Below are 27,111 nucleotides of genomic sequence, written 5' to 3'. Positions count from 1 at the left end.
GCCAAGAAGCCCTGCTCCTGTTGGACTTTTGCATATCCCATCAGATCTACCTCTATGCTTCATATCTACCTGGGGGCAGGGTTCCCTGGCAGACTGCCTCTGCCAATCTTTCAGTACATAGAAATGGTCACTCGGGATAGATATTGCATTATCCTTCTATCGCAGGGGGGATCATTCCCCAGGTGGATCTCTTCACACCCAGGAGCAATTCACAAGTAGTACTTATTGTGCTCCTTCAAAATCACAGCTGGGGGTCCCTCATGGATGTCACCTGTCTTGGGCATGCCACCTCACGTAAGCCTTACTGCTGTCCACCCTTATACTCAGGGTTCTTCTCAAAGTTTGGCAGGATAATGCGTCCCTGATCCTGGTAGGGCCTTTATGGCCCAGACAGCACTGGTTCACTACACTCCTGACCCTGTGGGTGGACAGGCCTCTGGTGCTGCCTCTGCTCCTGCACCTGTGCATGCAGGACTGCAGCCACCACCAACACCGCAACCTGGAGCCCCTGCACCTCCCATCGTGGCTGCTCCATTGTTGTCAACTCAGGCAGCTGTGCTCAGACCCCATCCATGAGGTGCTCTTGAAGAGCCATAATCCTTCCAGCCAGGCAACATACATGGTGAAGTGGAAATGTTCTTTAGTCTGGTCCACTCAACAGGAGGTCCTTCCATAGCCCTGTTGTGCTTGACTACTTCCCATACTTGAAGCACCAGGGCTTGGCTATCTCATCTATTAGGGTCAACCTTTCAGCCATCTCTACTTTCCACCCAGGGATAGTGGGTAAATGTGCCTTTGGAAACCCTAAGGTGGGGTGGTTCCTAAAGGATCTTGACAGGTTGTACCCTCAGGTCAAAAACCTGGAACCACCATGGAACATGCACCTGGTTTGCTCTCAGCCTATGTCCTCTGTTGAGCCCCTAGTGACCTGCCCCTTATCATATCTGTCCTGAAAGATGGCCTTCCTGGTGGCCATAATCTCAGCTACGAGTTCTCTGAGCTCCAGCCTCTCACTTTGGACCCTCTAGACACCATCTTTTTCAAAAACACCCTCACCAACCTCACCTGCCTAAGGTAGTTTCACAATTTCACATAAACCAGGACATCATCCTGTTTGTATTCTTTTGTAAACCCCATGCCAAGGATCAGGAAAGGGCCTGTCCCTTGCTGGATGTCAGGTCTGCCCGGGTGTATTACAATGAGTGCACAAGACAATTTTGTAAATCAACACAGCTTCTTTATTGCAATAGTGGAGAGAATGAAGGGGCTTCCCATATCTGCCTTCATTGTGTGTCATATCTTGCATCAGGAGCTGCTAGGATCTAGCCAAGGTCCCAGCACTGACAATAACAGACAATTACAGAAGGGCACCAGGCTTCTGCAGTTTTGTTTGTGCAGGTTCCTATGTAGGGCATCTGTAGAGGCGGCCACACGGTCATCCATCCAGACCTTCGCATCTCAGTACTCCATCACCCAGCAGGCGTGGGATAATGCAGCCTTTGGCAGGGCAGTACTTCAACTGGCAGCCAGATGACCTCTGACCTCTCTTTGTAGGAAACTGCTGGTAAGCCACAGTCACTCAAAGAAGGAAAAAAAGGTTACCTGCCTTTCATAACTGTTGCTCTTCAAGATATGTGGCTCATGTCCATTCCAAATCCCACCCATCTCCCCTCAGCCAAAATAATTGGGCAAGAAGGAATTGAGAATGGGAGGAGAGGGAGTTTGTCTGTGTCCTGTATCTTGAAAGTGCATTGCCAGGGGACTCCACAGCTGACGTGTCAGGTACCACTCAGGGAAAAATTCTTCAAAAATTGTGCATGCAGCAAACGTACAAACCAATTGGACTGGGTATGAGCAAAACATCTCGAACAACAATTATGAAATGTAGGTAACTGTTTTATCTGCATAGATGTAAAGCTTAGACTCATATAATTTGTCTTAGCACCTCATGACATTCTGATTAAAATTTGAGCACTATATAGTACTAATAGAGCACATTTTAAATAGATAACTGGCTGACAGATATGAATGGGAAATCTTCCTGCTTTCCCCTCTATACTTCTACATAGCAATTATATATTGCCAGTATGAAAATCTGCAGCATATTGAAAAGGTGGGGGACAAGATAAAATTGAATTTAATAACCTGGGATACTGCACTAATTAAGCAAGAAAATTAATAATTGTTGCAGATAATTTTTATTAAAAATGAAGCAGCTACAGAATTGCCGGCATGCATTAGAATCTTGGCTTCGTTTGCCAGTCTGATAATTTTTACTTTGGAATTCTGCTCGTACTACGATAAGCTCCCTGGTCTCAGATTTTAAAAATGAAAAGTGTTTTGACCTTTCTTTTTTATAATGCCCTCTAATCCAGCCCAGGCCAGTCTGGGAACCACTCCTTTTGAGCATATTCCCCAATCTGTGAAAATTCCAGATCTTACCCTTTTGGAATGTTTATTTCTATAAAATTGTTTTTATTACAGGGCGAGAGGGGAAAACAAAAGGGCTTCCACATCTTGCAGTTGCAAGCTTAGCCTAATTGTATCCATATTCTGTGACCACACAAAGGGGTGAGAAGGAATAGACGGTGTTACACATTGAACGGTGGAGAAAGTCTAGGTATTGCTGTGGTAGACATTGCTCAGGACTGACATCCCAGATTTCGCCAAAGTCATCATTACGAAACCTAGGTTTTATAACAACTTCATGGTTTACAAAACAGACATGAGACTTCAGGCTGCCAACATGATTTTTGGGAAACAGCTTTTAAAAGGGATACAAGAAGGAAGGTTTCAGAACATGCGTTACCAGCTTGACAGCCAGCAATGTTTTCCAACCAGATCGTAAAGGAGAATGATGGTGCCAGTGTGGCCTGACATGATCTGATGTGAACTGGGAAAGGGGAAAGGATCTTACTAAAACATTGAAGTGAAAAAATTAAAAATGACAAGAATCCTATTACCATTTTTTTCCCCTCTAGTAAGAAATAAATGCAGACATTGGCCTTGACATCAGCGGCAAACCACTAGCCAAGCGAAAACGTGTGACTCCTTTTGTGAAGCTGTTATGCTTGATTGAAATAGAATGTGTGGGCTGATGAAAGATGGAATTTGTTACTTCTCAGGAGTAACTTTTCCCCAAGTTAAAGCCAATTCTAAAAATGGAATATGTCACTCAAGAGAAGAAAACTCTGTCATTAAGGATAATTTGGCTAAGAAATCTAGTCACAATTATCTTTTGACCCAGCTGCCAGTCCCCAGACTCCACTGGGCTACTGTTAAATCCAGCCTTATACCAAGAGTTGCTCTCCAGACTGGAGATGATATCTCTCTTGGTATCTCCATGCCCTCACAGCTAGATAATTTTCCTTCTAGTGGTTCATTTTTTCCATCAAGGACCATCCAGATGATCAGAAGTTCGTGTGGCTTTTTCTGTACACCGTGGTATCTCCAGTTCAGTTGAAAGGAGTGTTCTGTGCCTCTTTTTAAAGCGCACAGACCTTAGAAAGGGGAAATGGAGCATTAAAGTTTAAGTTGACAGGAGCTCATCCCTGTCAACGAACCGTGATTTGCATGATAGGCTGTACAAGTGTTGTCAAAGTATCAAAGCCACCTTGTACTGGCATCTTTCAGAGGTTGGTCTGACCTGCCCAGCACAGGATTTACTCATCCTATTTGAGTTTTGATCCTTTGTGTTTAGAAAATTAAACCACCTGTAGTGTAGAGGGTTAATGTAGTACCTTTTCAAGGGAACCAATGCCCTTTAATTAGTCAGGGAGGCTTAAAGAGAGTTTCTTCTTGCTTGTAGTTACAGCTTTATTAGATTAGTTTACTACTCAATGAAACAGAGAGAGGAAAACAGCAACCATGGGCACTGTGGGAGTATGTGATGTTCACTGACTTCAAGGAACCATCCCTTACAAGATAGCTTTCAGTCCCGAGTGAACTGACCAAGAATCATACTAGTAAACAAGAGGTGAAAAGGTCTGCATCATCATCAATCAGTTCACTGAGCCTGCCTGCCCTTGAAATTTCTAAAAGCTTTTAAGGACAAAACCCCTTGGCAGATATGTGCACATGATTCATTTAGCACAGACTCTGCCAACTTCCCACAGGACAATGTAAATTTTCATATACAAGTAAAGCCAAATGCCTCTGTCTTGCTCATCCTACCAAGCATAATTGGCCAGTGGTGAGTAAGACAGCCTTTCCACAGTGTTGATGAAAAAGTTGGCAACTCGATCTGTGTGGTCTGGGTCATTGCAGGGTGGCTGTATTATACCAAATCGCAAAGCTTTTAGTAATGTCATGTGCTGTTCAACCTGATATACTAAGTCCAAACAAAAGTGTTTAAAAACTGCCGTCAGGCTTGTAAATACTTGCAAGTCCCATTCTGAATCAGTTTGAGACAAACCCAGTAATTTAATTCTGTAGACGTACATAATAAATGTTTGTTTCTATCATAGGTTTGAACTGTTCCACTGCAATGCACAGCCCCTCCCTTGGACAGGTAATTGGGACTGGTTATATTTGTCTCCTCAGTAGTTCCCAATCCAGTGTTTTACCGCTAACAGATGACAACCACTGAAACATCAGAAGAACCGCTGCACCTCTGTGCTCTTGGAGAGACAAGTGTCCTTTTGTGGATTGCTGAACTGCCACTCCACGATATGAAGGAACTTGACCACAGGGCAAAAGTAGCTTTCGTCTCTTACACAACCAAGTAGCACAACTGCAGGTTCACTTAAATAAAGCAGTTTAGTAAGGTTTTAAGATCAAGATTCAAGATAATTGTATAAACCTTGATAGAAAACGAGCCCTCTGGCTCTTTACTTAATAGAGGTTCAGAAAAATGGATTGAGAGGAAGGAAGGCCATCTAGATAAATAAATCCAAGAGTTACTTACGATTTTTTTAAAGCTAGGATGCAGGTATGATGGAAACTGTTAAACACTGGCAAGAAAAAAAATGCATCATCGGGATCTAGCTGCATTTTCATCCATGGTTGCAAGGAAAATTAATGTAAATATAATGTGGCATTGCCTTGTGTTCACACTTAACAAAATTAATCCAATCTGGACGATGAATCTAGATCTATAAATATATTTATTATAATATAGCAAGAACTTAACAGTAAACATAAACTATATACAATGCCATTACAGATAACCCTGGTTGTTTTATAATAGTCACAGAAATAGCCAGTTTTGCTCCAGTGTGAGAAATGAAGAAATAAGCTAAATTGGACATGTTGAATGTGTTAGGTCTTGTTGACTGCTAGCACCTCCTTTGGAGGTAGACACACACCAACACTAAAATTACTCCTGCCCCAGGCAGTTAGAAACTTGTGCTCCAATCTTTAGGTTCACACTTGTACCCTGTTTGACATAAATACTTCAAATGACATTTTATGTATAGAATTTTGTTGTGCTTATTTTTTCTCTAAAGAATAAATAATCAAAACAACTGCATAACAAAGGTGTTGGAACTTCACTATCAAAATGAGAGATATTTGAGTCACCCTATGGCCTGACTGAGCACATTATTTTTAAATACTGAAAGATACAAATTTCATACTATTTTTTTCTTTTATAAACAATTATTAATAAAATAACTTTAAGGTGACTGGCTAGCCATCTGCATTTTTTTTTCCAAAGTTGTAACCAGACCTCCCATGGTACAAAAAGATTAACATATTTGGTATCAAATTCAACTAGACATTGACGATAGCATCTTTCACACACACATTCTGTAATTGACATCTCTCCATAAACTTACGACCCTGGCATTTAAAATCTAAAATTGTAAAGGCAAATGTAGTAACTCTTTTGCTGTCTGCTGAGCTATTTGAAAAGACTCAGACAAATCTGTTGCTCAGGGTTACTTTCCATTTAACTAAGAATCTTCTTTTCCCCAATATATCTCTCCGTTCATCTCTCATTTGATCATTCCATTTACAAATGTATAAAGTATTTTCACATCACAATGCTTCTCTGGATAGACAATGTTTTAATATGCATATAAAAATATAACCCCTGTACTGTGTATATACTTACAACTCTACACAGTAATCATTCTGTCTTTTTTTTATTGGGCTTCACCCAATGCATTTTCTATTATGAGATTTACATTTGAGTGTTTAAAATCTGTCTCTGTTTTTATTCTGGAACATTCTCTTTCTGATGGCTCTTAATGTGAGCAGTTTGAATTAAGACTTCTATACTTTTTAATTGGGAGACAGCTTTTTTTTAAAAAGATGTCGTCTTAGATGTCATTTAAAAACAAAAAGATAGTGGCATGCATTCCAACATAAGGAATTTTGATTATGGGAATCAAAAGTGAACATATAAACACAACAAGAGGCATCTTCGTAAATAACTTACTGGAAATGTGGCAGTCCCACATAATTTTGTTTTATTAACCTGATTCCAAACAGAACATTTTAAAGAGGTTAGTTTAATCAAGAAAATGACTTGGGAATCTAAAAAAATAAACCTATTGCATTAGAGGTTGCAAGTACTGTCAAGTGTTGCTCATACAGTAGAAAACAGGGTAGAAACCACCCTACACTCCCAATGCACAAATGTTGCCATGAAGAGGCATCAGTTCTTCCTCTCTCTCTCTCTCTTTTTTTTTTTTTGGCTCTGCTCTAGAGAACTGCAGTATTTATTTGATTTAATCTGATGGAAGACTGACATCAACCTAGGCCAGCTGTCACACAAGATATACCTCAGCCATTGGTATTGAAAAGCATGTATTTGTTAAAAACAAACGTAGGAATCAAAGTGGTAAGGACACTTTGACCTTCTTTCAAGAGCCTGATGCATAATGTGTAATAGTAAAACTAATCTTCTGCACAGTTATTTTAAGAATCTACTCTCTAGAAGTAAAATGCAGATTTGTTTTTCTCTTCCCCCAGTTAAAAAATATGTGAAATTCTATTGCACCTGGGTTGACCAAAAGCCTATATCCGTAACAAGTGCCACTACGACATCTAGTGACACACTTGTATTCTTAAGTTACACTATCTTACATAGCACGGAGCGCTCTGCTCCTCGTTCACCAAAAGGTGAAGATGATTTTCTACATTCAATGTAGAGGATATTCAGAACTTGAGAGCAATGTGTTCATTGGTTACTTTTGTGTTTTTGTTCTTCTCATTTTATTATCTTTTGTTGTAGTAACAGCTTTTTATATTTCTTGCCTGCTTTTGGCAGGCAAAATCAGTTCTCCATCCAACTCCTTGGCAGCATCAACCACTCTGAATGTACTTTTTGATTACTACACAGCCATGTCGAAACACAGGGCATGGCATGTTTGGTAGAAGTGTCCACATGTTTGTCTTAGGGTCATAGGCTTCCATGTTCCCCAGCGCAGGTCCTTCGCTGCTAACAATTCCACCAGTGGCATAAATTTTTCCATCAAGAACCACAGCACTATTCATAAAAAACAAAAACAAAACATTAATATAGTGTAAACCCATTTATTTTTGTAGGCTTTTTTGTAGCCATTTTTTAAGAGTCCTGCCTTGATAGCTCTTAAAATATTAATGAGCACTTGCATCTTTAGATAGCTGAACGCCCCGTCCATTACTTTCAATAACCTTCCCCTGCATGTGTCACCCTCCCTCTTCCAGGTAAGTTCCCCCCACTTTATTCCTGTAACTATGGAAGACATGACTCATTCCAGCATACAGCATGATGCAGCAGCAGAGCTACTCTTGCAATGTCTCAGGCCTAGATGCACACATGTACCACACAAAAGTACATGAGCACAGGTAGCTGCTCTTCAGAAGTTCCTGGCTCTGTGCTATGCATAAAAAAATGTGTCTTTTACAACCTCTGTTATTACCAAATTTGTAAAGAAGACAACAGTTCCTTCCCAGAGAGAACCCCTCTCTTGCTTCAATCTCTTTGGGGGGTCAACTGTCTGTCTTTCACTATAGAGGTTGGGGTCATTCCCATGTTTTCCCCTGAGCCGAACCCTCTCCGACCCTGTTTTCCTCTTTCAGACTCAGGGACACGTCTTACTGCCTGTGTGTGGTTGCTGGTGCTGTGTGTTGTCTGGCAGAAAGCATTACAGCATGCATAGAAAGCCAGCTGACTGCTGTGGATACCAAGCTATGGCTGGGGAGGGGGGGGCCGGGCACCCTAGTACATAAAAAAGGATGAGAACAACTTTGCACTTTTTGCATATTACTAGAGGCTGCTTTGTAGCTCTGCATACCCACAGAAGTCGGGCTGGAAGAACGTGCTAGACAGAAATCTGTTGCAATACACATCCAAAGTACATGGGTGAGGCCGCATGCTGGCTTGGGAAGGGGCTGGGAATGGGGGTGGCTCCTTTGGGGGTAGCTGGGCTGGGATCTATGCTGGCTGGGGGAGGGGCTGGCACAGTGCAGATGTGGGGGGGTGTATTGAAGGGATGGCCTAGTCCCATGCTGGCTGGGGAAAGGGCTGGGGCTGGCACGGTACATGGGAGGTCCGGCTTGGGCGGGGGGTGGGGGTGCTGGTCCAGGTCCCACACTGGGGAGAGGAGGGCCTGGCAGGGTGTGGGGAGGGCTCTGTCGGGCGGGTGGGGGGCGCTAGGCTGGGCCCTGCGCTAGCTGAGGGAGAGGTTGGGGCCAGCACAGTGTGTGTGGGGAGAATATGGTAGGACCTTGCCCAGAGAGCTGGATGGACACAGCAAGAATAACATATATGGTACTGCAAATAAAGCAAATGGAACAAAGAAGGGTACTGGAGAAGTTCAACAAGGAGAAGTGTAGAGTCCTGCACCTGGGGCAGAACAATCCCAAGCATTGTTATGGGCTAGGGACCGACTGGCTCAGCAGCAGTACGATGGAAAGGGACATAGGGGTTATAGTGGATGAAAGGCTGGCTGAGTAAACAGTGTGCCCTTGTAGCCAAGAAGGCTAACGGCATACTAAGGTGCATTAGGAGGAGCATTTTTAGCAGATCTCGAGAAGTAGTTATTCCCCTCTATTCGGTACTGGTGAGGCCACATCTTGAATATTGTGTCCAGTTTTGGCCCTGGCCCCAGTATAAAGAGGATGTGGATTTGCTGGAGCAGGTTCAGCGGAGGGCAACAAAAATGATTAAGGGGCTGGAGCTCAAGACCTATGAGGATAGGCTGAGGGATTTGGACTTGTTTAGTTTACAGAAGAGAAGACTTAGGGGTGATTTAATAGCAGCCTTCAACTTCCTGAAGGGGAGCTCTAAAGAGGAGGGTGAGAAACTGTTCTCAGTGGTGTCAGATGGCAGAACAAGGAATAATGGTCTGAGGTTGAAAAGGGAGAGGTGTAGGTGAGATATTAGGAGAAACTACTTCACCAGGAGGGTGGTGAAGCATTGGAATGCGTTGCCTAGAGAGGTGGTGGATTCTCCATCCTTTGACGTTTCTAAGTCCCAGCTGGACAAGGTCCTGGCTGGGATGACTTAGTGGGGGTTGATCCTGCTTGAAGCAGGGGGCTGAACTAGATGACCTCCTGAGGTCCCTTCCAGCCCTGTGATTCTGGCTACGTCTACACTAGCATACTACATCGAAGTAAGGACATCGAAATAGGCTACTTCAACATGTATCATCTACATGTCCTCCAGGGCTGGTGCCCTCGACGTTCCACATCGAAGTAGCGACGGGGACCATCGAAAGGAGCCTCCCCGGAAGAAAATGCAGAGCATCCACACACACAAGCGCTCCCCATCAAAATAAGGGGCCAGCAAAGCCCCTAGCCGCTGTCTTAAAGGGCCCCTCCCAGACACACGTGCTCTGCATAGCACGAGATCCACAGAGCCAACAACCAGTTGCAGACCCTGTGCACGCAGCATGGACCCCCAGCTGCAGCAGCAGCAGCAGCAGCAACCAGAAGCCCTGGGCTAAGGGCTGCTGCACGCAGTGACCATAAAGCCCCGCAGGAGCTGGACGGAGCGTCTCTCAACCCCTCAGCTGATGGCCGCCATGGAGGACCCCGCTATTTCGAAGTAGCGTGACGCGGATTGTCTACACGTGCCCTACTTCGACGTTGAATGTCGAAATAGGGCACTATTCCCATCTTCGGATGGGAATAGCAATTTCGCTGTCTCACCGCCTAACGTTGATTTCAACGTCGAAAGAGCACACAGCGCGTGTAGATGTGACGCGTGCTATTTCAACGTTGTGCTGGCTACTACGAAGTAGCTGGCTAGTGTAGCCGCACCCTCTGTGTGACTAGGCTAGGTGAATTTAACACTATGCAGTACATTCACAGATGTCATCAAGCTCATTCTGAGGTAATAAGAACCACACCAAGCACCCTACAGCGTAAGGAGGAACCAAAATGAAGACCACAACATGAAAAAACAACCATAACAGAGGAGGTTAGTTAAATAGAGATTAAAGGGTACAGTGCCACAACTGAAAGCCCCGCAACCTGCATGGAAATTTTTTAAAGACGCCCCAATTGAGGCTCAAATAAATTGTATACTGCAAATTAAAAAACATAACAAGAAAACCCCCAAAGTTCCAACCTGGCTAAATAACAAAGCAAAAGAAGCAGCGTGGCAGTTGTGTTAGGCTGTAGCCTCACGAATAACATGCAGCACCTTATACACTACTCTCTAAGGTATCACAGGACTGCTTGTTAATTACAAAAGAAGCAGTGTGCAGCAAAAAGGCAACATTTTGGAAAGTGGAAGATAAATCCTTTTGAGGAAGATAGGAGTATGAACGCTGGCAAATGAAGCATAACCATGTAATTAGGAAGACACAAAAGTATTGGAAGAACAGCTAGCCAAAGACTTGAAACCTAATAGTAAATTGGCTTTAAAATACATCAAAAGCAGGAAGCCTGCTGAACAACCAGTGAGCCCACTGAACGATTGAGTCACTAAAGGAGCGCTCAATGACAATAAGGCCATTACAGAGAAATGCAATTAATTCTTGACATTCATCTTCATGGCTGAGGGTGTGAGGGAGATTCCCAAACCTGAGCAATTCTTTTTCAGTGACAAATCTGAGAAAGTGTCTGAAATTGAGATTCAGGAACAAACAGATACACTAAACAATGTCACCTGAGTTGGCTGCCATTCAGCCAGGAGTTCTGAAGGAACTAAAATGTGACATTGCAGAGACAGGGCATGGCCTACAGTTAAATTGTTTACATAATTTAAATCAGCTTTCATAACCAAGGATTGCAAGGTAGCAAATGTGATGCCAATTTTTAAAAAGGGGTCCAAGGGTGATCCTGCCAGTTAGAGGCCTGTAAGCCTGACTTCAGAAGCAGGCAAACTGATTGGAAAAACAGTAAAAAAACGGTATTTTCAGCTACACTGGTGAACATCATTTGTTGGGTAAGAGCCAACATAGTTTTTGTGAAAAAGAAAGCATGCCTCACCGATTTACTAGAATTCTAAGAGGGGACCCAGTGGCTATAATATTCTTAGCTTGGTTTTTGACAAGGTCCCTCACCAAAGGCTCTTAAGCAAAGTAAGTGGTGGTGGGATAAAGGGAACAGCCCTTGCATGGATTGGTAACTGGTTAAAAGATGGGCAACAACAGGTCAAAATAAATTATCAGTTTTCAGAATGGTGAGTGGTTGCTCCCCCCTCCCCCGTCCAGCCAGGGAGTCTGTACTGGGATCAGTCCTCTTTAACAATTTCTTAAAGGAGCTGGAAAAAGGGGGTAAACATTGAGGTGGCAAAAGCTGCAGATCAGCTGAAACAAAATTCCAAGACCGTTCCGTCTAAAGCAGCCTATGAAGCACTAAAAAGGATCTCTCAAAACTGGGTGACTGAACAACAAAATGGCAGAAATTTGTGGTTATTAAACACAAAATAATGCACATTAGAAAACATAACAACTATAAATATACAAGGCTTCATACCAAATGTTTCTCAAGCTGGGAATGAACAATGGGGAATGGCTCACATGGTCGTCGCCTGTTCCGTTCATTCCCTATGAGGCACTAGCCACTATTGGAAGACAGGATGCTGGGCTAGATGACCCTTTGGTTTTACCCAGTATTGCTGGTCTTACATTACCAATTAGCTGTTACTACTCAAGAAAGAGCTCTTGGAGATCTTGTGGCTAGATCTCTGAAAACAGCCACTCAATATGCAATGGGAGTCATAAAGAACACATTAAAAAAAAAAAGGGCTAGAAAGTAAGGCAGAAGAACAGCATGATGTCCACTAAATGCAGGGCATGCGGATATCTCGAATACTGCGTGCAGATGTAGGCACCCCCAGCTCAAAAGAGATATGGGGGTGGCGGGGGGGGGGCTTGGGAAAGGTTCACGAAAGGGCACTACAAATGATTAGGTGTATGGCATGGCTGCCATTTGAGGGGCGGCTAATACGGCTGGTGCGTTTCAGCTTGGCAAAGAGCTGCCTAAGGTGGAAGTATGATTGTGGTTGTGAAAAGCAGGACTGGTGTAGAGAAAGTAAATAGAGGCGTGTTGTTTGCTCATAACATGAACAAAAGCAGTGGGGGAAATCATCAAATTAAATTAATTGGCAGTGGCTTGAACCACACAAAAGCCGTATTTCTTCACGGTCAACCCACGGAACCCTTTGTCAGAGGCTGTTGTGAAGGTCAAGACTATAACAGGGCTCCTAAACAACCTGAATAAATGCATGGAGACTAGACCCAGTGATGGCTATGCCACAGGGCCACTGCTACAGCAGGGTACAGAATACTGACCTCCCTCGGGGCACAGCAGGAAGGTGAACATGGTAGTTTCAAGACCAACAAGGAGTCCAGTGGCCCTTTAAAGATTTGACTTTTTTTTTGGGGGGGCATAAGCTTTTGTGGGTTAAGACACCACTCAATGAGCGGTTATTATTATTATTTTTTTAAAAAAAAAACAAAGCCCATAAAGGATTACGCCCAACTAACTCTGTTAGTCTGTAACTTGCCACAGGCCTCCTCGTTGTTTTTGCTGCTGCAGGCTAACATGGCTACCCCTCTGAGACAGTTGTTTCTGCGCGTATTTGCAAAAAAAAAAAAAAAGCATGGGCTGGGCTGCTAAGCCAGCTGTGCAATGGGACACAGACAGCAGCAATTTCTGGGTTTGGTCATTAGACACAGTGGCTGTGATAACTATGCTGCAGGCTCATAAATAAGGGGTAGATGAGGCACTATTTGGCACAAAGGGAGAGTCTTTGGGCTGGTTTTAGTTAACATCATCATTAATGAACTGGAAGAACATGCAAGCAACCTATTAAATTACCCATGCAAATTATTGGGAGGTGTTACCACCAGCAGTGAGGAGAGGAAAAAATAGCAGGCACATGAAGCCTTGACAGATTAGCAGTATGTGTAGGTAATAAACTGGGAGCCAACTGAAAAGGTAAATACATACATTTGGGAAAAAGACCTATGAGCTTGTTCCTGGGTTCCAAACAAGGGTGACCAGCTGGCCTGGTTTTAAAGGGACCGTGTGTGCGTGCGTGCATGCGCACGCGCGCGTGACAAGGCAAAAACTACACCAGGCCTGGCTGGCCGCTCCTGCTGCTGGGCTGTCAATGCAGTGCCTGCTCCAAACCAGCTCTCGTACAGCAGGGCATCACCATCTCACCCCCACACCCCCAATCCCATTTCCAGCACCCAGTGGCTGCAAGCTGCAGTGACTGGTTACCTGTTGCCTCAGCCGCTCACTCATCAGCTCTTTACATGCCCGCCTCCCCACCACCCATTGTCAGCTTCACTTTCCCACCCACCACACACTGCTCCTCCATGTCGCTCTCTCTCTCCTGACAGGGCACATCCTGCTCCCAGCACTGGATGGAGAACCCAGCACACAGCTAACCAACAGCCTGGCCAGTAGGTGCCAACCCCGCCCCCCCGCGCAAGCCCAAGGCCCTCTGGTTCAGGGCAGAGGCTAGACAGAGACAACCTGCATGTGCCAAAGCCTCCCACAGCAGTGGCACAGGGAAGCTGCTTCATCCTTCAGCTCAGCCTTGGAGTGGAGGTGGGGAGCCATGGCCAGTCCATTTGAGCCCTGCCATGGTAGGGTTGCAGCAGCCCCTGCACAGGGGATTAGCTCCTTCTTATTGCCCCATGTCCCCGATGAGGGCGGTTCTGGCTCCTAGGCACCAAGGTCAGCAGGTATCAGCACAGGAAAGTGCTGCCCAACATGTTCCACCGCCGACCCCCACCTTCCCGCTGTTCCCACACCAAAGGCTAGGCTAGGCACGCTGGGGCGGGGGGGTGCTGCTGTCTGTCCTGCCAGAACTTTGGGGGGGTGGTGCATCAGCCATGATGGCTGCCCAGCGCTGGGGCTGGCTGTTCAGCTGCAGGGGTAGGCAGGGGGCTGGCTGGCAGCGGGGTAGGGCAGGCTGGGTTGCACTACTGGCTTCTCCACCTCTGATGGCACTAGCCGGGGTTGAGGGGTGCTGGACAGGACTAGCAGGCACGGTGGGGTGGGGCTGGGCTCGGGTGAGTACAGAAAGGGGTGGGAATGGGGTGAGAGCTAAGCTCTAGCCACGCTGCTGAATACTCTCTCCTGCCGAGCCTCCTCTTTGGCCAGGTTTGCTGAAGTCCCAGCAGGTAGGTTCCCTGGGTCCCGTTGCCCAGCGCCGCATTAGGGCTCCCCGCCATCCTGCCTATGCTGTAGCTGGAGACCAGGAGATTGCTGGGTTATGGTGGTTGCCATCAGCAGCCTGGAGGCCTTAGCTGCCATTCCACACTCTGCAGGAGGGAAAGATAAGCTGCTTCCAGCTGCAGGGGAGCAGGTGGTGAGGGGAAGAGGTGAGCTGTGCAAAAAAACAGGCCAGGGCAGACCTTTCATTGCCCTCTCTCTCTCTCTCTCTCTGCTTCCCACCCACCTCCAGCCCACAGCTGCCAGTAGCTCTTGTCCCTGCCTTCCTGCCCAGGGCCAAATGGCTCTTGCTGGCCACATTGTGGTGAAATCCCTGGCAGAAATCTGCAGGGGCGGGGAGGACATGCCCCCCCCCCCCAAGTCACCTCAGAAAGACTTAGTGCCAGGAGACTCAGGTTCATGCAGGGGGGCACAGTCAGGTTTGGAAGGCACAGAGTACTGCGGAGAGAGAGAGAGAGAGTGTGTGTGTCCATCCCTACATCCTCACCCTGCATGAGCCCTTACAGATAATAAATAGCATCCACATACACAGTATTTATTTTTAATAGAGGCTCAGCCAACTGCATGTTAAAAGTGTGTATAGTAGACTGACCTCCCCAGCCCCCCCACCCAACCGATGCAGGGATTGCATTCTTGTTCAACCCTGCAAAAGTCAAATTTCACACAACTCAGGGGAGCCAGGAACCTGACCAGCACAGCAGCACAGCTGATGCACTGGTCAGTTTCCACGCTCCTGTCAGGGGCGGCAGCCTGACTCTTGGCTCTGCCGCCCCGCTCCCTGCGGCCTGGGTCCCCACTCCCCTCCGCTTGCAGAGCCAGGAAAGTGACCAGGTCAGCAACACTGGTCAATTTCCCAATTCCTGTCAGTGGCTGCAGCCAAGAGTCAGGCTGCTGCCCCGCCAGGAGCTGTGAAACCTGTCCTGTCAGTGGTAGTTGCCTGACTCTAGCTGCTCTTGACAGGATCAGGGAAACCACAGTGTCACATGGCAGCCAGGTGTCCTTGGGCAATTGTCCTCTTTGCCCCTTGCTGTTGGTGGGCCTGGCTTTCAGCACCTGAATGATTACTCAACCCCTGGCTATAAGGACAGGAAGCTGATTGGTAGAGTCAAGCCTTAGGCATGTTTAAGGATGTCCACCAGCAGAAATAGGGCCAATCTCAGAGACTACTGGTGTACACTAGGCTGCTTACAGAGTTAGGTGGCTGAACAGTGGATCTGAGAATGCTAGTGGTACATACATATTCGACGCAGGCATCTTACGGCGTTAGCAGCTAAGGTGCCCTTGTTAATCTAGCTCTCACTGTTGGCCCAACTTTAAGGCAGGTGAAAAAGACAGTGGTAAATTCATCACTCTTCATTAGGGGCAACAATATTGCTCTTCCTCTCCTGTTCCCTCAGTTGTAAAAGCAACAGGAACTGAGGCTGACATATGAAGAAAGGAATAATCGCAATAATTAGGATGCAAGCGTGGTGTTTGGTGCCATCAACACTAAGTGATTACATGCTGTCAGAACCTGAAGAGAGCGACAGCTGCAAGACAAGCACCTTGCTGTGGATGCAACAAGCCCTATGCCAGCTTTCCAAGGCAGCAGCTGTAGCGCATGTACAGCCCAGGTCAAAGAACAGCTGAGCTGGGAGGAGGCATAGTAGTGCCAAAAGGGCCGAGAGTGATTTTTTTCTAGAGCTGACAAGCCATTAAAAAATGTATCACACGTAATTGTGCGATTGATCACACTGTTCAGCAGCAACAGACTATCACTGATTTAAATATTTCCGGATTGTTTTCTACATGTGCAAGTACAGGTTGGACCTCGCTAGTCTGCAACCCTCGGGATCTATCTGGGGCTGAACGAGAAAATTTGCCAGACCGTGGGAGGTCAATACTGTCCAGCAGCATTACCAATACTTCCGTTGCTTACTGGGCTCATAGAAAAGTACTCTGCAACTGGTGTGCCATGGCGTGCTGCTGTGGTGCTCAGTGTGTCTCAGAGCCACATGCTTGGAGTGATGTCCACCGCTCTGCAGATGTGCCTGGCTGCTTGGTGGGAACAGCACGTGGTGGCAGCTGCAGGGGTTCTGGTGAGTTGCCAGCATCAAGTTAGAGCAGCGGGAGCTTAGGGTGGGGCCTGGCTCTGGGAGAGGGAAGGGGATTGGGTTAGGTGGAGAAATACTCTCAGCTGTGGTGTTCAAAGTGGGACACTTAGCCCCAGAGCTGGATTAACTCTTCTTGAGGCCTGGGTCTAGTAGATTTTGTGTGTCCCCTCAAGCTCTGAGGTGGAGCAATAAAATGAAGGGTTCAGTGTGCGGGAGGCAGCTGCTGAGGACTGGGCTAGGAGTGGATTTGGGGTTTGGAAGGAGATAAGGTGCAGGAGCAGGCTGGGGACGAGGGAGTGGAGTCTGAGGTGGGAGGAGGGAGGGTGCAGGAATGCACCGAGATGTGGGTGAGGGGGTCTGGGCAGGAAGAAGAGTGCAGGAGTGGGCTGAGGGTGCTGGGTCTGGATGGGAGGGTAGTGCAAGAGGGGAGTGGGAGATGCAGGGAATGGGGGGACAGGAGTGGGAGGGGATGCAGAGTTTGGGTGGGAGGGAGGGTGCAGGAGGGATCAGGGGATGGGGATGGGGATGCCTACCTAGAATAGCTCCTGGGGAGGGCAGATGGCTACATGAAGCTCTGAGAACTGTAAGGAAGTGGTTCCTGTAGGCACCACGCCCAGTTTCTCACATTGGCTGGGAGTCTCAGCAGAGCTGCTTCCTTCTGCCCTCCACCAGGCAGAGCTCATGAGCTGGATCAGGACCCAGCTTGCCTTGATCAGGCCCACGAGGCTCAGATGCCACCAGCAGAAGGTTGATTTGCTTCATGTGATAATTGGGGTTCTGTAGTTTCCACATCAGAGTGTTGCTCTTTTAAGGCTCCTGAAAGCAAGTTCCACACTTCATCCTCCTCAAATTGTGGAAGGTTCTTAAACCTTGGGTTGAGTGCTGCAGCTGTCTTTGGAAATCTGACATTGGTGCCTTCTTTGCGTTTTGTCAAACCTGCAGCAAAAGTGCTCTTAAACCAAGTAATGTGCCATGTCATTATCCAAGACTACTACAGCACGAAATATATGTCAGAATGCAGGTAGAACAGACCAGGAGATGTACCATTCTCCCCCAAAGAGCTCAGCCACAAATTTAAATAACATTCTTTTTCTGAAGAGCATCATCAGCATGGAACCATGTCGTCTGGAATGGCGGCTGAAGCATGAAGGGCCATAGGAATGTTTACCATTTCTAGTAGTAGTAGCATCCTTCAGTCTATGTAGACTATGGATCGCACCCTTCGTAGTTCCGTTTGGCGTCCTCATTTGCAGCGTCAGCTGTGACTGTGAAGACCCACACGGGAGTGACAGTCCTTGCTGCATCTGTTGCATATGTAATGGGTGTCTGGCAGGTCCTTGCTGTGCTTTCTGTGGGCTCGCTTCTCCTTTGCTAGCTGTCTGATCCTCAACTCACCCTTGTGAAGGCCCTTGTATAGTTCCTGCCTCCATCTGCTGCGATCGTCTGCCAGCTCCTCCCAGCTGTCTGGCTTGATGTCTACTTCCCTGAGGTCTCTCTTGCAAACATCTTTGTAGCGCAGCTGGGGGTGTCCCGGAGGTCTTTTGCCAGAGGCTAGCTCACCATACAGGATGTATTTTGGGATCCTTCCATCATTCATCCTGTGGACATGGCCAAGCCAGCGGAGCCACTGCTGCCTGAGGAGGGTGTGCACGGTTGGGATTCCATTTCTGGTGTGTAAATAACTAGCTATAAAAGTCCAATGTGAACATCCGTTCTAACTTTCTGGGAATGTTGGAAATGAGAAGTGGGCAGAATTATCTCCTGTAAAGTTAAAACGTGTTTGTCTTAGCCATTTCCTGAATACCATGTAGGACTGAGTGGACTTGTAGGCTCCTAAGTTTTGCACTGTTTTCAAGTTCAGCAATATAACCAAAACCAATACAGTTCTACAACTGTGAGCCACACTTTCATGACAAAGTGATCACACTAGAATACTTGTATGAACAATATGATTTCTTTTATGATTTTTTACAGTGCACATATTTGTAATCAAAAGCATATAAAGTGAGCACTTTACACTGTATTCTGTGTTGTAACTGAAATCAATATTTGAAAATGTAGAAAACCATCCAACATATGTAATAAAATCAACTGTTTAACAGTGCAATTAAAACTGCAATTACCCATGATTCATTTTTTAAACCAGGATTAATTTTTTGTGTTAACTGCATGAGTTACCCACAATTAATCAACAGCCCTAATTTCTTCATAACTGACGTAGCTTTTCCACCTTCTTGTGGAATACCTCCCACGACGCTTGCTTGGAAAGCAGACAGCATTGCAGATGGCTGGGTGTTAGACTGGGTCCAATCTCTCTTCTCTGTTCCTGAATAAGGGGCAGGGGCCAGCAACCCCCAGCATGGGTGCCAAGAGTGGCACACGAGCCAATTTTCACTGGCATGCGAGGCAGGAGCTCAGACCGCCCTTCCTCCCTAGAGTTTGCTCAAAGCCATGCTGCCTATGGATTAACAGAAGACCAGCTCATGCTGCCGCCCACCACCTAAATGGCTCTGCCTCTTAAATTTTTAATAACGAAGCTGGTATAACTAGGACGGTTAGTGACTTTAAAAAGTATCACTGGCACTCAGACCATACATAGAGGTCAAAAGGTCAAATGTTGGCATTCTGCCTTGGAAAGGTTGCTGACCCCGGTAGGGGGGTTTACGTCCTTTTGTTTAAAACTGCCCATAAGCACATACAAGAACAACCAGCCAGAATGGGGTCAGCCAATGGGCCAAAGGTGGATATGTCTACACTGCAATTAAACACCTATGGCTGGCCTTTGTCAGCTGCCTTGGGCTCACCAGGCTCAGGCTGTGTAGCTGTACAGTTGCATGTGAATTGCTCTGCGAGTTAGGTGTCAGATATGCATTCAGGTGCTAGAGGAAGGCAGCAATGCACACACCAGCAGCAGAAAATTAGGTGCCCAGGGAACTTTTATCTGAAAAACCTTAGGCACCAAGTGAGTATGGAACTGGGCAGTTTTATGAAATCACAGCAAAGCCTAAAACTGGAACACGGGTAGCTAAGCACTTCTGTAGCTTGAGTCTGTAGTTTTTTTTTTTTTGAGGTTATAAAAGGAGATTTTTAAATTGGTTTGTTCTTATGCATCATATTTTGCTTAATGGAACATTTCAAAACTATTTTTAGTACATGGGGATATTGAGAACAGGAACAGATCTACACACACTAATTTAATTGGAACAACTCCAAACAGATTGTTAAAGACACTCAGGTAATACGCACAGAATTTTGTTTTTTTGTTTTTTTTTTTAAACAAATTTCCTCCTTCAAGTACACATAAGTAAGAAATGAATCCACCAAATAAATAGTTTTTAGGAAGGTCTAACTCAAGAGCAAGAGCAACAGAAGGATGCTCACAAACCACATTAATCCTTGGATGGGACCCCCCAAGGAACACTCATTTGGAGGTTAGAGTTTAATACATGCTAATCTCCACAAGGCTCGCTCTGAATCTGGTAATTGTGCTAGCAACCTCTGGCCATGCTTGCCGAATGGTTTGAAGCTAAGGTGCTATGTTTTAGACAACTCAAGACTCAGTACAGATATTCATCTGTGCTGCTGCCACAGATGTTCTCTTTCAAATTAGATAGAAAATTAAGATCCAGACTACTAATGGTCACTGAAGATGTGTTTGCACTTTTTGTCGTAATATTAGTGCTGGTGCCCTGGCCACATTCTTATTATATCCTACCGAACTATATTTCCCCTGTATAAATCTATGGTACACCCACATCTTGAATACTGTGTACAGATGTGGTCTCCTCACCTAAAAAAAAGATATCCTGGCACTAGAAAAGGGCAACTAAAACGATTAGGGGCTTGGAACATGTTCCATATGAGGAGAGTCTACAAAGATTGGGACTTTTCAGTTTAGAAAAGAGGAGACTGAGGGTGGACATGATAGAGGTATATAAAATTATGACAGGTGTGGAGAGGGTGAATAAAGAGAACTTATTTACTTGTGCCCATAGTAGAAGAACTAGAGGACACCAAATGAAATTAATGGGTAGCAGGTTTAAAACTAATATAAGAAGGTTCTTCTTCACTCAGCGCACAGTTAACCTGTGGAACTCCTTGCCAGAGTAGATTGTAAAGGCTAGGACTATAACAGAATTTAAGAAAGAGCTAGATAAATTCATGGAGGGTAGGTCCATAAAAGGCTATTAGCCAAGGGTAGGAATGGTGTCCCTGGCCCCTGATTGTCAGAGACTGGAGATGGATGGCAGGAGACAAATCACTCGATCATTGTCTTCAGTCCACTCCCTCTGGGGCACCTGGCACTGGCCACTGTCAGCAGACAGGCTACTGGGCTGGATGGACCTTTGGTCTGACCCATTATGGCTGTTCTCATGTTCTTATGTTTTTAGTGATTTCAGTTGGACAGTGTTTCTAAACTTTTGTGCAGTGTTGGTGTGTGCTGCTGAACAGCTCTCATACTTCAGGCCAGAGGCGGTTACAATTTAGTAGCTGACAGCTATTGCAGGCGCTGGAGGAAGGTGGCGGGGGAGGGGGACAGCTCAGTGCCCCTGGAAGGGCTGTGGTCTTGGACAGAAGGGGTGGGCCCCCTGGAGGACCATGGTGGTTCCCCCAGCCATGAGAGCCTTGCAGAGCAGTGCTTCAGCGCTCTGTCAGCAATTTATAAAGGCCCAGCACTCTAGCTTCCACCACAGCTGCAGTAGCAGCAGTGGTGGCTGGAAGCTGCAGGCCCCTTTGAAATGCTGAGGCAATTGCCAAAGCTGACTCTGTGTATTACTTGTACATCTGTTATGGTTTAATGTGCAGTGAGATCCTTCAGGACATCCCCTGCTATATAAATTAAACATTGTTCTTTAATCACAGGCTCTGGTTCTCATGAGAGATTTCAATCATCCGGACATTCGTTGGGAGAGCAATACAGCAGCACACAGACAATCCAGGAAGTTTTTGGAGAATGTTGGGGATAACTTCTTCGTACAAGTGTTGAAGGAACCGACCGAGACCATGTGCAACTTGACCTGCTGCTCACAAACAGGGAAGAACTAGTAGGAGAAATAGAAGTGGGTGGAAACCTGGGCTGCAGTGACCATGAGATGGATCCTGACAAAAGGAAGAAGGGTGAACAGTAACATACAGACCCTTGATTGCTAAAGAGCAGACTTCAACTCCCTGAGAGAACTGTTGAGCAGGATGCCTTGGGAAATGAAGATGAAGAGTTCAAGAGAACTGGCAGTATTTTAAAGAAGTCTTCCTGAAGGCACAGGAACAAACCATCCTGCTGCATAGTAAGAAATGCAAACTTGGTAGGCAACCAGCTTGGCTTACAGGGAAACTCTTGGTCAGCTTAAACTCAAAAAGGATGCATACAAGAAATGGAAATGTGGACGTTTGACTAAGGAGGAGTATAAAATATATGGCTGGAGAATGCTGGGGAGCAATCAGGAAAGCAAAAGTACAATTACAACTGCAGCTGGCAAGGGATGTGAAGGGCAACAAGAAGGGTTTCTACAGGCATGTTAACAATAAATGGGTTATCAGAGCAGGTGTGGGGCCGTTACTGGATGAGGGGTAACCTAGTGACAAATGATGTAAGAAAAACTGAAGTACTCAATGCTTTTTTTGCCTCTGTCTTCACAGACAAAGACAGCTCCCACACTATGGTACTAGAGAATGCAGTATGGCAAAGGTTGAGGGCAGCCATCTGTGGGGAAGGAACGAGTTATAAGCTATCTAGAAAAACTGGAAGTACACAAATCTATGGGTCTCAATTTAATGCACCCAAAGGTAGTGAGGGAATTGGCAGATGTCATTGCCGAGCCTTTGGCCATGATCTTTGAAGACTCTTGGAGATCAGGAGCGATCCCAGATGACTGGAAAAAGGCAAATGTAGTGACCATAATCAGAAAAGAAAATAAGGACAATCCAGGGAACTATAGACCAGTCAGCCTTACCTCCCTGGGAAAATAATGGAGGGGATCCTCAAGGAATCCATTTTGGAGCACTTGGAAGAAAGGAAAGTGATCAAAAGTAGCCAACATGGATCCACCAAGGGCAAGTTGTGTTTGACCAACCTGATTAGCTTCTATGACGAGGCTCTGTCGACATTGGAAAACCCATAATTTAAGGAAGTATGGATTGGATCCATGGACTATAAGATGGATAGAAAGCTGACTTGATGGTTGGGCCCAATGGGTAGTGGTCAATGCTCAATATCTGGATGGTGGTCAGTTTCACGTGTGTTGTTCAACATCTTTATTAAATACCTGGATGAGGGACTGGATTGCACCCTCAGCAAGTTTGCAGATGACACAAAGCTAGGGGGAGAGCTAGATACGTTGGAGCATAGAGAGAGGGTCCAGAGTGACCTGGATAAATTGGAGGACTGGGCCAAAAGAAATCTGATGTGGTTCAACAAGGAGACATGTAGAGTCCTGTACTTGGGATGGAAGAATCCCAAGCATTGTTATAGGCTTGGAAATGACTGCCTAAGCAGCAGTACAGTGGAAAGGGACCTAGGGATTATGGTGGATGAAAGGCTGGATATGAGTAAACAGTGTGCCCTTGTAGCCAAGAAGGCTAACGGCATACTAGGGTCCACTAGGAGGAGCATTTTGTGCAGATCTAGAGAAGTGGTTGTTCTCCTCTATTTGAAACTGGTGAGGCCACATTTTGACTGTTGCATCCAGTTTTGCGTCCCCAGTATAAAAAGGATGTGGATGTGCTGGAGCAGGTTCAGCAGAGGGCAACAAAAATGATTAAGGGGCTGGAGCACATGACCTATGACGAGAGGCTGAGGGATTTGGGCTTGTTTAGTTTACAGAAGAGAAGACTGAGGAGTGATTTAATAGCAGCCTTCAACTTCCTAAAGGGGAGCTCTAAAGAAGATGGTGAGAAACTGTTCTCAGTGGTGCCAGATAGCAGAATAAGGAGCAACGGTGTGAAGCTAAAGAGGGAGAGGTGTAGATTGGAAATTAGGATATTAGTGAAGCACTGGAATGCATTGCCTAGAGAGGTGGTGGATTCTTCATCCGTTGACGTTTTTAAGCCCCGGCTTGACAAGGTCCTGGCTGGGATGACTTGGGGGGGGGTTGATCCTGCTTGAAGCAGGGGGCTGGACTAGATGACCTCTTGAGGTCCCTTCCAGCCCTGTGATTCTATGATTCTGTGATTAGTTTGTTGCTGTGATTTTAATCTCTGTCCATTGTCCCACAACCCAACCACACATTTACTTCCAGATCGGTAGGAACCCTGGGCTTTTCCTCTCTGCACCATTTCCCCCAGTGTACAGAACCTGAGACTACAACCTGAAAAGCTGGCTTTTAAATTTGTGGGCTGGGAAAGCTGGCAATTATCAAGAAACCATATTGCATAACCACAGCCACCAGTGAATTGGTTGCCAAACAAGCAATGCTCTAACCCATTTCTGCACCTGAAGTTCATCCCAACTTTGTGACAGGAAATGAACAGGCTGGGGGTCCTCAGCCAATCCCACATGTCAGCAGGCACGAGTTAAGCAGTGAAGTTGTGCTTCGTTGCCCAAAACACCGAATTTATTTACAATGTGAAAAAAGCCTAGTCCCACCATGGTTGTGTTGTATTGTGTTTGTACTGTGCTGTTCAGCCTGAATCCAAGTTTTATTCAGGGTTCCCATTCGGCAGTGCTATATAACAAAGCGTACTGGCTCAGAGTTGGAGGGGGACGAAACAGCTTTTCTGTGCCTGTCGGGAATTGCTGGTACTAAATTAGCTTCTCTGGAATCATTTCTGGCACCACCGTGCTGCTGCTGTTACCCTGTGGAGGATCTCTGTAAGACAGCTCTATTTGCATGCAGCCTGAATTCTAAATAAGCAGGAACATGGAATTTTTAATCCTGGGTAGAAACACATTCTGAGTTCTTTTGGCTTGGAGAAAAATAAACCCTAGAAAGGTGATCTGGAAACGGAGGATATCTGTCTGCCAAGGGAGAGGGCTTCAGAGTCACAGGAATAGAGGAAGCTTCTGCAGTTTGGAAGGAGGTGGCCAAGAGGACAGTGCAAAGAGCAATAATCACAGCTTCCAGCCTTTCTCTGCTGCTGTCATCTGTGACTGCAGCACAGCGTGTGGCTGGGGATATCCAAATATCCAGCAGTACGTATATAGGCTGCAAATGAGACAACAATCATGTGGCTAACCACCCATTTTCTGTTGCTTGGCAAAATACCCATAGCTGTTCAGAACACTCTAAAGATTCAGTTCACCCTAAACATACAGCAGGAGATTTTTCAATAGGCACAAAGGCCACTTGGGTCAACACCAGACGTCTCATTGCCTACAATGGGATTAGGCTCTGTCCCAAAGACATTCTGAAATTGACACTTCTTTGCTCACGTTCTGGGGACCAGAACAATTTATTTTAATTTTTCATGAAAGAGATTTCATCTGGCCTTTACGTTTTTCATACACCCTAGACATAGGGCAAGTCCCTTTGCTCCCCATGCTACATGCAGGCACATTTTCTAGTTCTGAAAGTGACACAAACCTTCTCTTTAAAATACAAAAATGAGGTGCAAAAACTTACCCCAACGAACTGGGTTTTGTGTGACCCTGGTTGAGGATCATTAACGTGGTTAATTTTTATGTTGTTAAATAACATCTTCTTTTTTAATTTATTTAAATCCTAGCTAATGAGGCAGCTCATGTAAACTGCATCACACCCTTTATTTCTGGTTTACAATCTTTAGAAAAAAATATCATTAACTACTGTCTGAACACAGTGGGGTTCTCCTCAATTCAATTTCACTCTTGTTAACACAGAGGAACAATGAAAATCTGTAATTAGCACAGAAGCAGCAGGAATACAGAGGCATTGGCTGGAAATTGGTGTGCGATTTTTTTCATCTGTTTGCTGCAGGACTAAATTCAGCTCAGCAGTCAAAAACAGGGTGCTCTTTTTAACATAAAAACACATCGGACTGACGTGAAATGGATTCTTTGTTTTGAAGGTGTTTTCTGTCCTTAATTTGTCAACAAAAATAAAACGAAGAGTTTTGAAAAATGTAAACATTTAGACGTGTTACCAGTGATGCGTGGCTAAGGAGCTGCCCTGGTGGTCTATGGCTAAACGATGATTTTTTGGGGACATTGCGGGGGAAGGGGGTGACCTCAAGCAAGTTGCTTCTCTCTTTGTGCCTGTCTTCCCATCTGCTCTTTGTCTGCTATTTAATCTGCAGGCTGTTCAAGGCACAGGCTGTCTCTCACTGGTCCCCTGTGCAGGGTCGGGCACAATGGAGCGCTGATCTCAGCTGACCATTGCAATGGAAATAAGAAATAACCCTAATCATTACATCATTACTAAGTGCATCCGGTCCTCCAGCCCCAGCATGGGAAAAATGCACCTCCAGTTCAGAGCAGCCAATTGCTGAAATGATTTTTATGGATGCGCTAGAAAAAATTACCGACAATCAAACTAACTCACGGACACTTTCCTACCTGATATAAAAATGGCTCAAAGGACTAAAGTGAACAGCCTGGAATGCTCTTATTCAGACATCACAAGAGCAATGTTTAAACTCTTTCCAGAGACAGACACTTCCTCCAGGTTCTCCACTTTGGGATCATATGCTGCAGCAGTTACACTGTTAACCATTTCTGTACTGATTTTTCCAGGTCCATGTCTGCCAGTCAACAATAACCCTTTCACCGTAGGAGTGATCTAAGGGACTGCCCTGCTGTAAGATACCGGGAGGAGTCTGTAGGAGGCTGCATTGCCCTGCTGTACCTGGGTCTATTGTACCCCATCCCCTGCCCCCAGCCATGGGGAGCCCAGCAGGGGCATGTGCTGCACACACCTAACAAAAGTTGCTGCTGTGCTGACACTGGTGAGTCAGAAGAAATCAAAACCAAGCAGCTCTGACCAGTCAGCAGGAGGTTGGAGGGAGCCCTGCCAAGAGATTCGCCCTTTCCATCCCGCCCTGGGCATTGGCAACTCCCTGGAGCTGCCCTGTGGCACAGAGCTCACTCCACAGACCAGGGGGAGCGACTCCTCAGCTCCACTGAAAAACGTGGGCTTTTTAAAAAACCTGATATTTAAATATTTTATGCAGATTTTATGGACAGGTCCAATTTTAGCTATTTTTACAGACTGTCTGTGAATTCACTGACAGTTGGCAGCTCCGCTCCACTGCTAGCCCCTGTAATTGGCACTGTGTGTGACCTGAAAGCACCAATGACCCAGCTGCTGTGCACCAACCATAGCGAGAACGATCCACTCCATGAGCGGAGTTACTGCGTTGTGCCAGAATATGCACTGAAGTTTGGGGCCGAGCCACGGGCACATCAACGTTTGACTCTCCTGTATTTAATGCATTGTTTTTAAAAATGTCAGTACTGTAGTCCTCTGCCAATAGATAAAATCATCCCAGCCCTGCATTTTTGCCAGCCAGGCTTTAACTTTTATAATCA

At 45.8% G+C, this 27,111-nt stretch overlaps 1 protein-coding gene across 3 annotated transcripts in view; it reads right to left on the bottom strand.

Annotated features, from left to right (window-relative positions):
- Positions 1-5,077: 5,077 nt before the first annotated feature.
- Positions 5,078-27,111, bottom strand: part of KLHL29 (kelch like family member 29) — a 607,456-nt gene continuing 585,422 nt past the window's right edge. For 2 of the 3 annotated variants that reach the window (XM_074991331.1, XM_074991330.1), the window contains exon 13: positions 5,078-7,435. In XM_074991331.1, coding sequence (XP_074847432.1) covers positions 7,281-7,435 — 155 coding nt within the window. In that variant the 3' untranslated portion in view covers positions 5,078-7,280. The remainder of the gene's footprint in view (positions 7,436-27,111) is intronic. The other variant, XM_074991329.1, reaches the window with a different exon arrangement.

This window comes from Carettochelys insculpta, chromosome 3, assembly GCF_033958435.1.
Source record: "Carettochelys insculpta isolate YL-2023 chromosome 3, ASM3395843v1, whole genome shotgun sequence".
NCBI classification, from domain to species: Eukaryota; Metazoa; Chordata; order Testudines; family Carettochelyidae; genus Carettochelys; species Carettochelys insculpta.
Note: the sequence above shows the minus strand (reverse complement) of the source record. Positions and strands in the feature narration are given on the sequence as shown.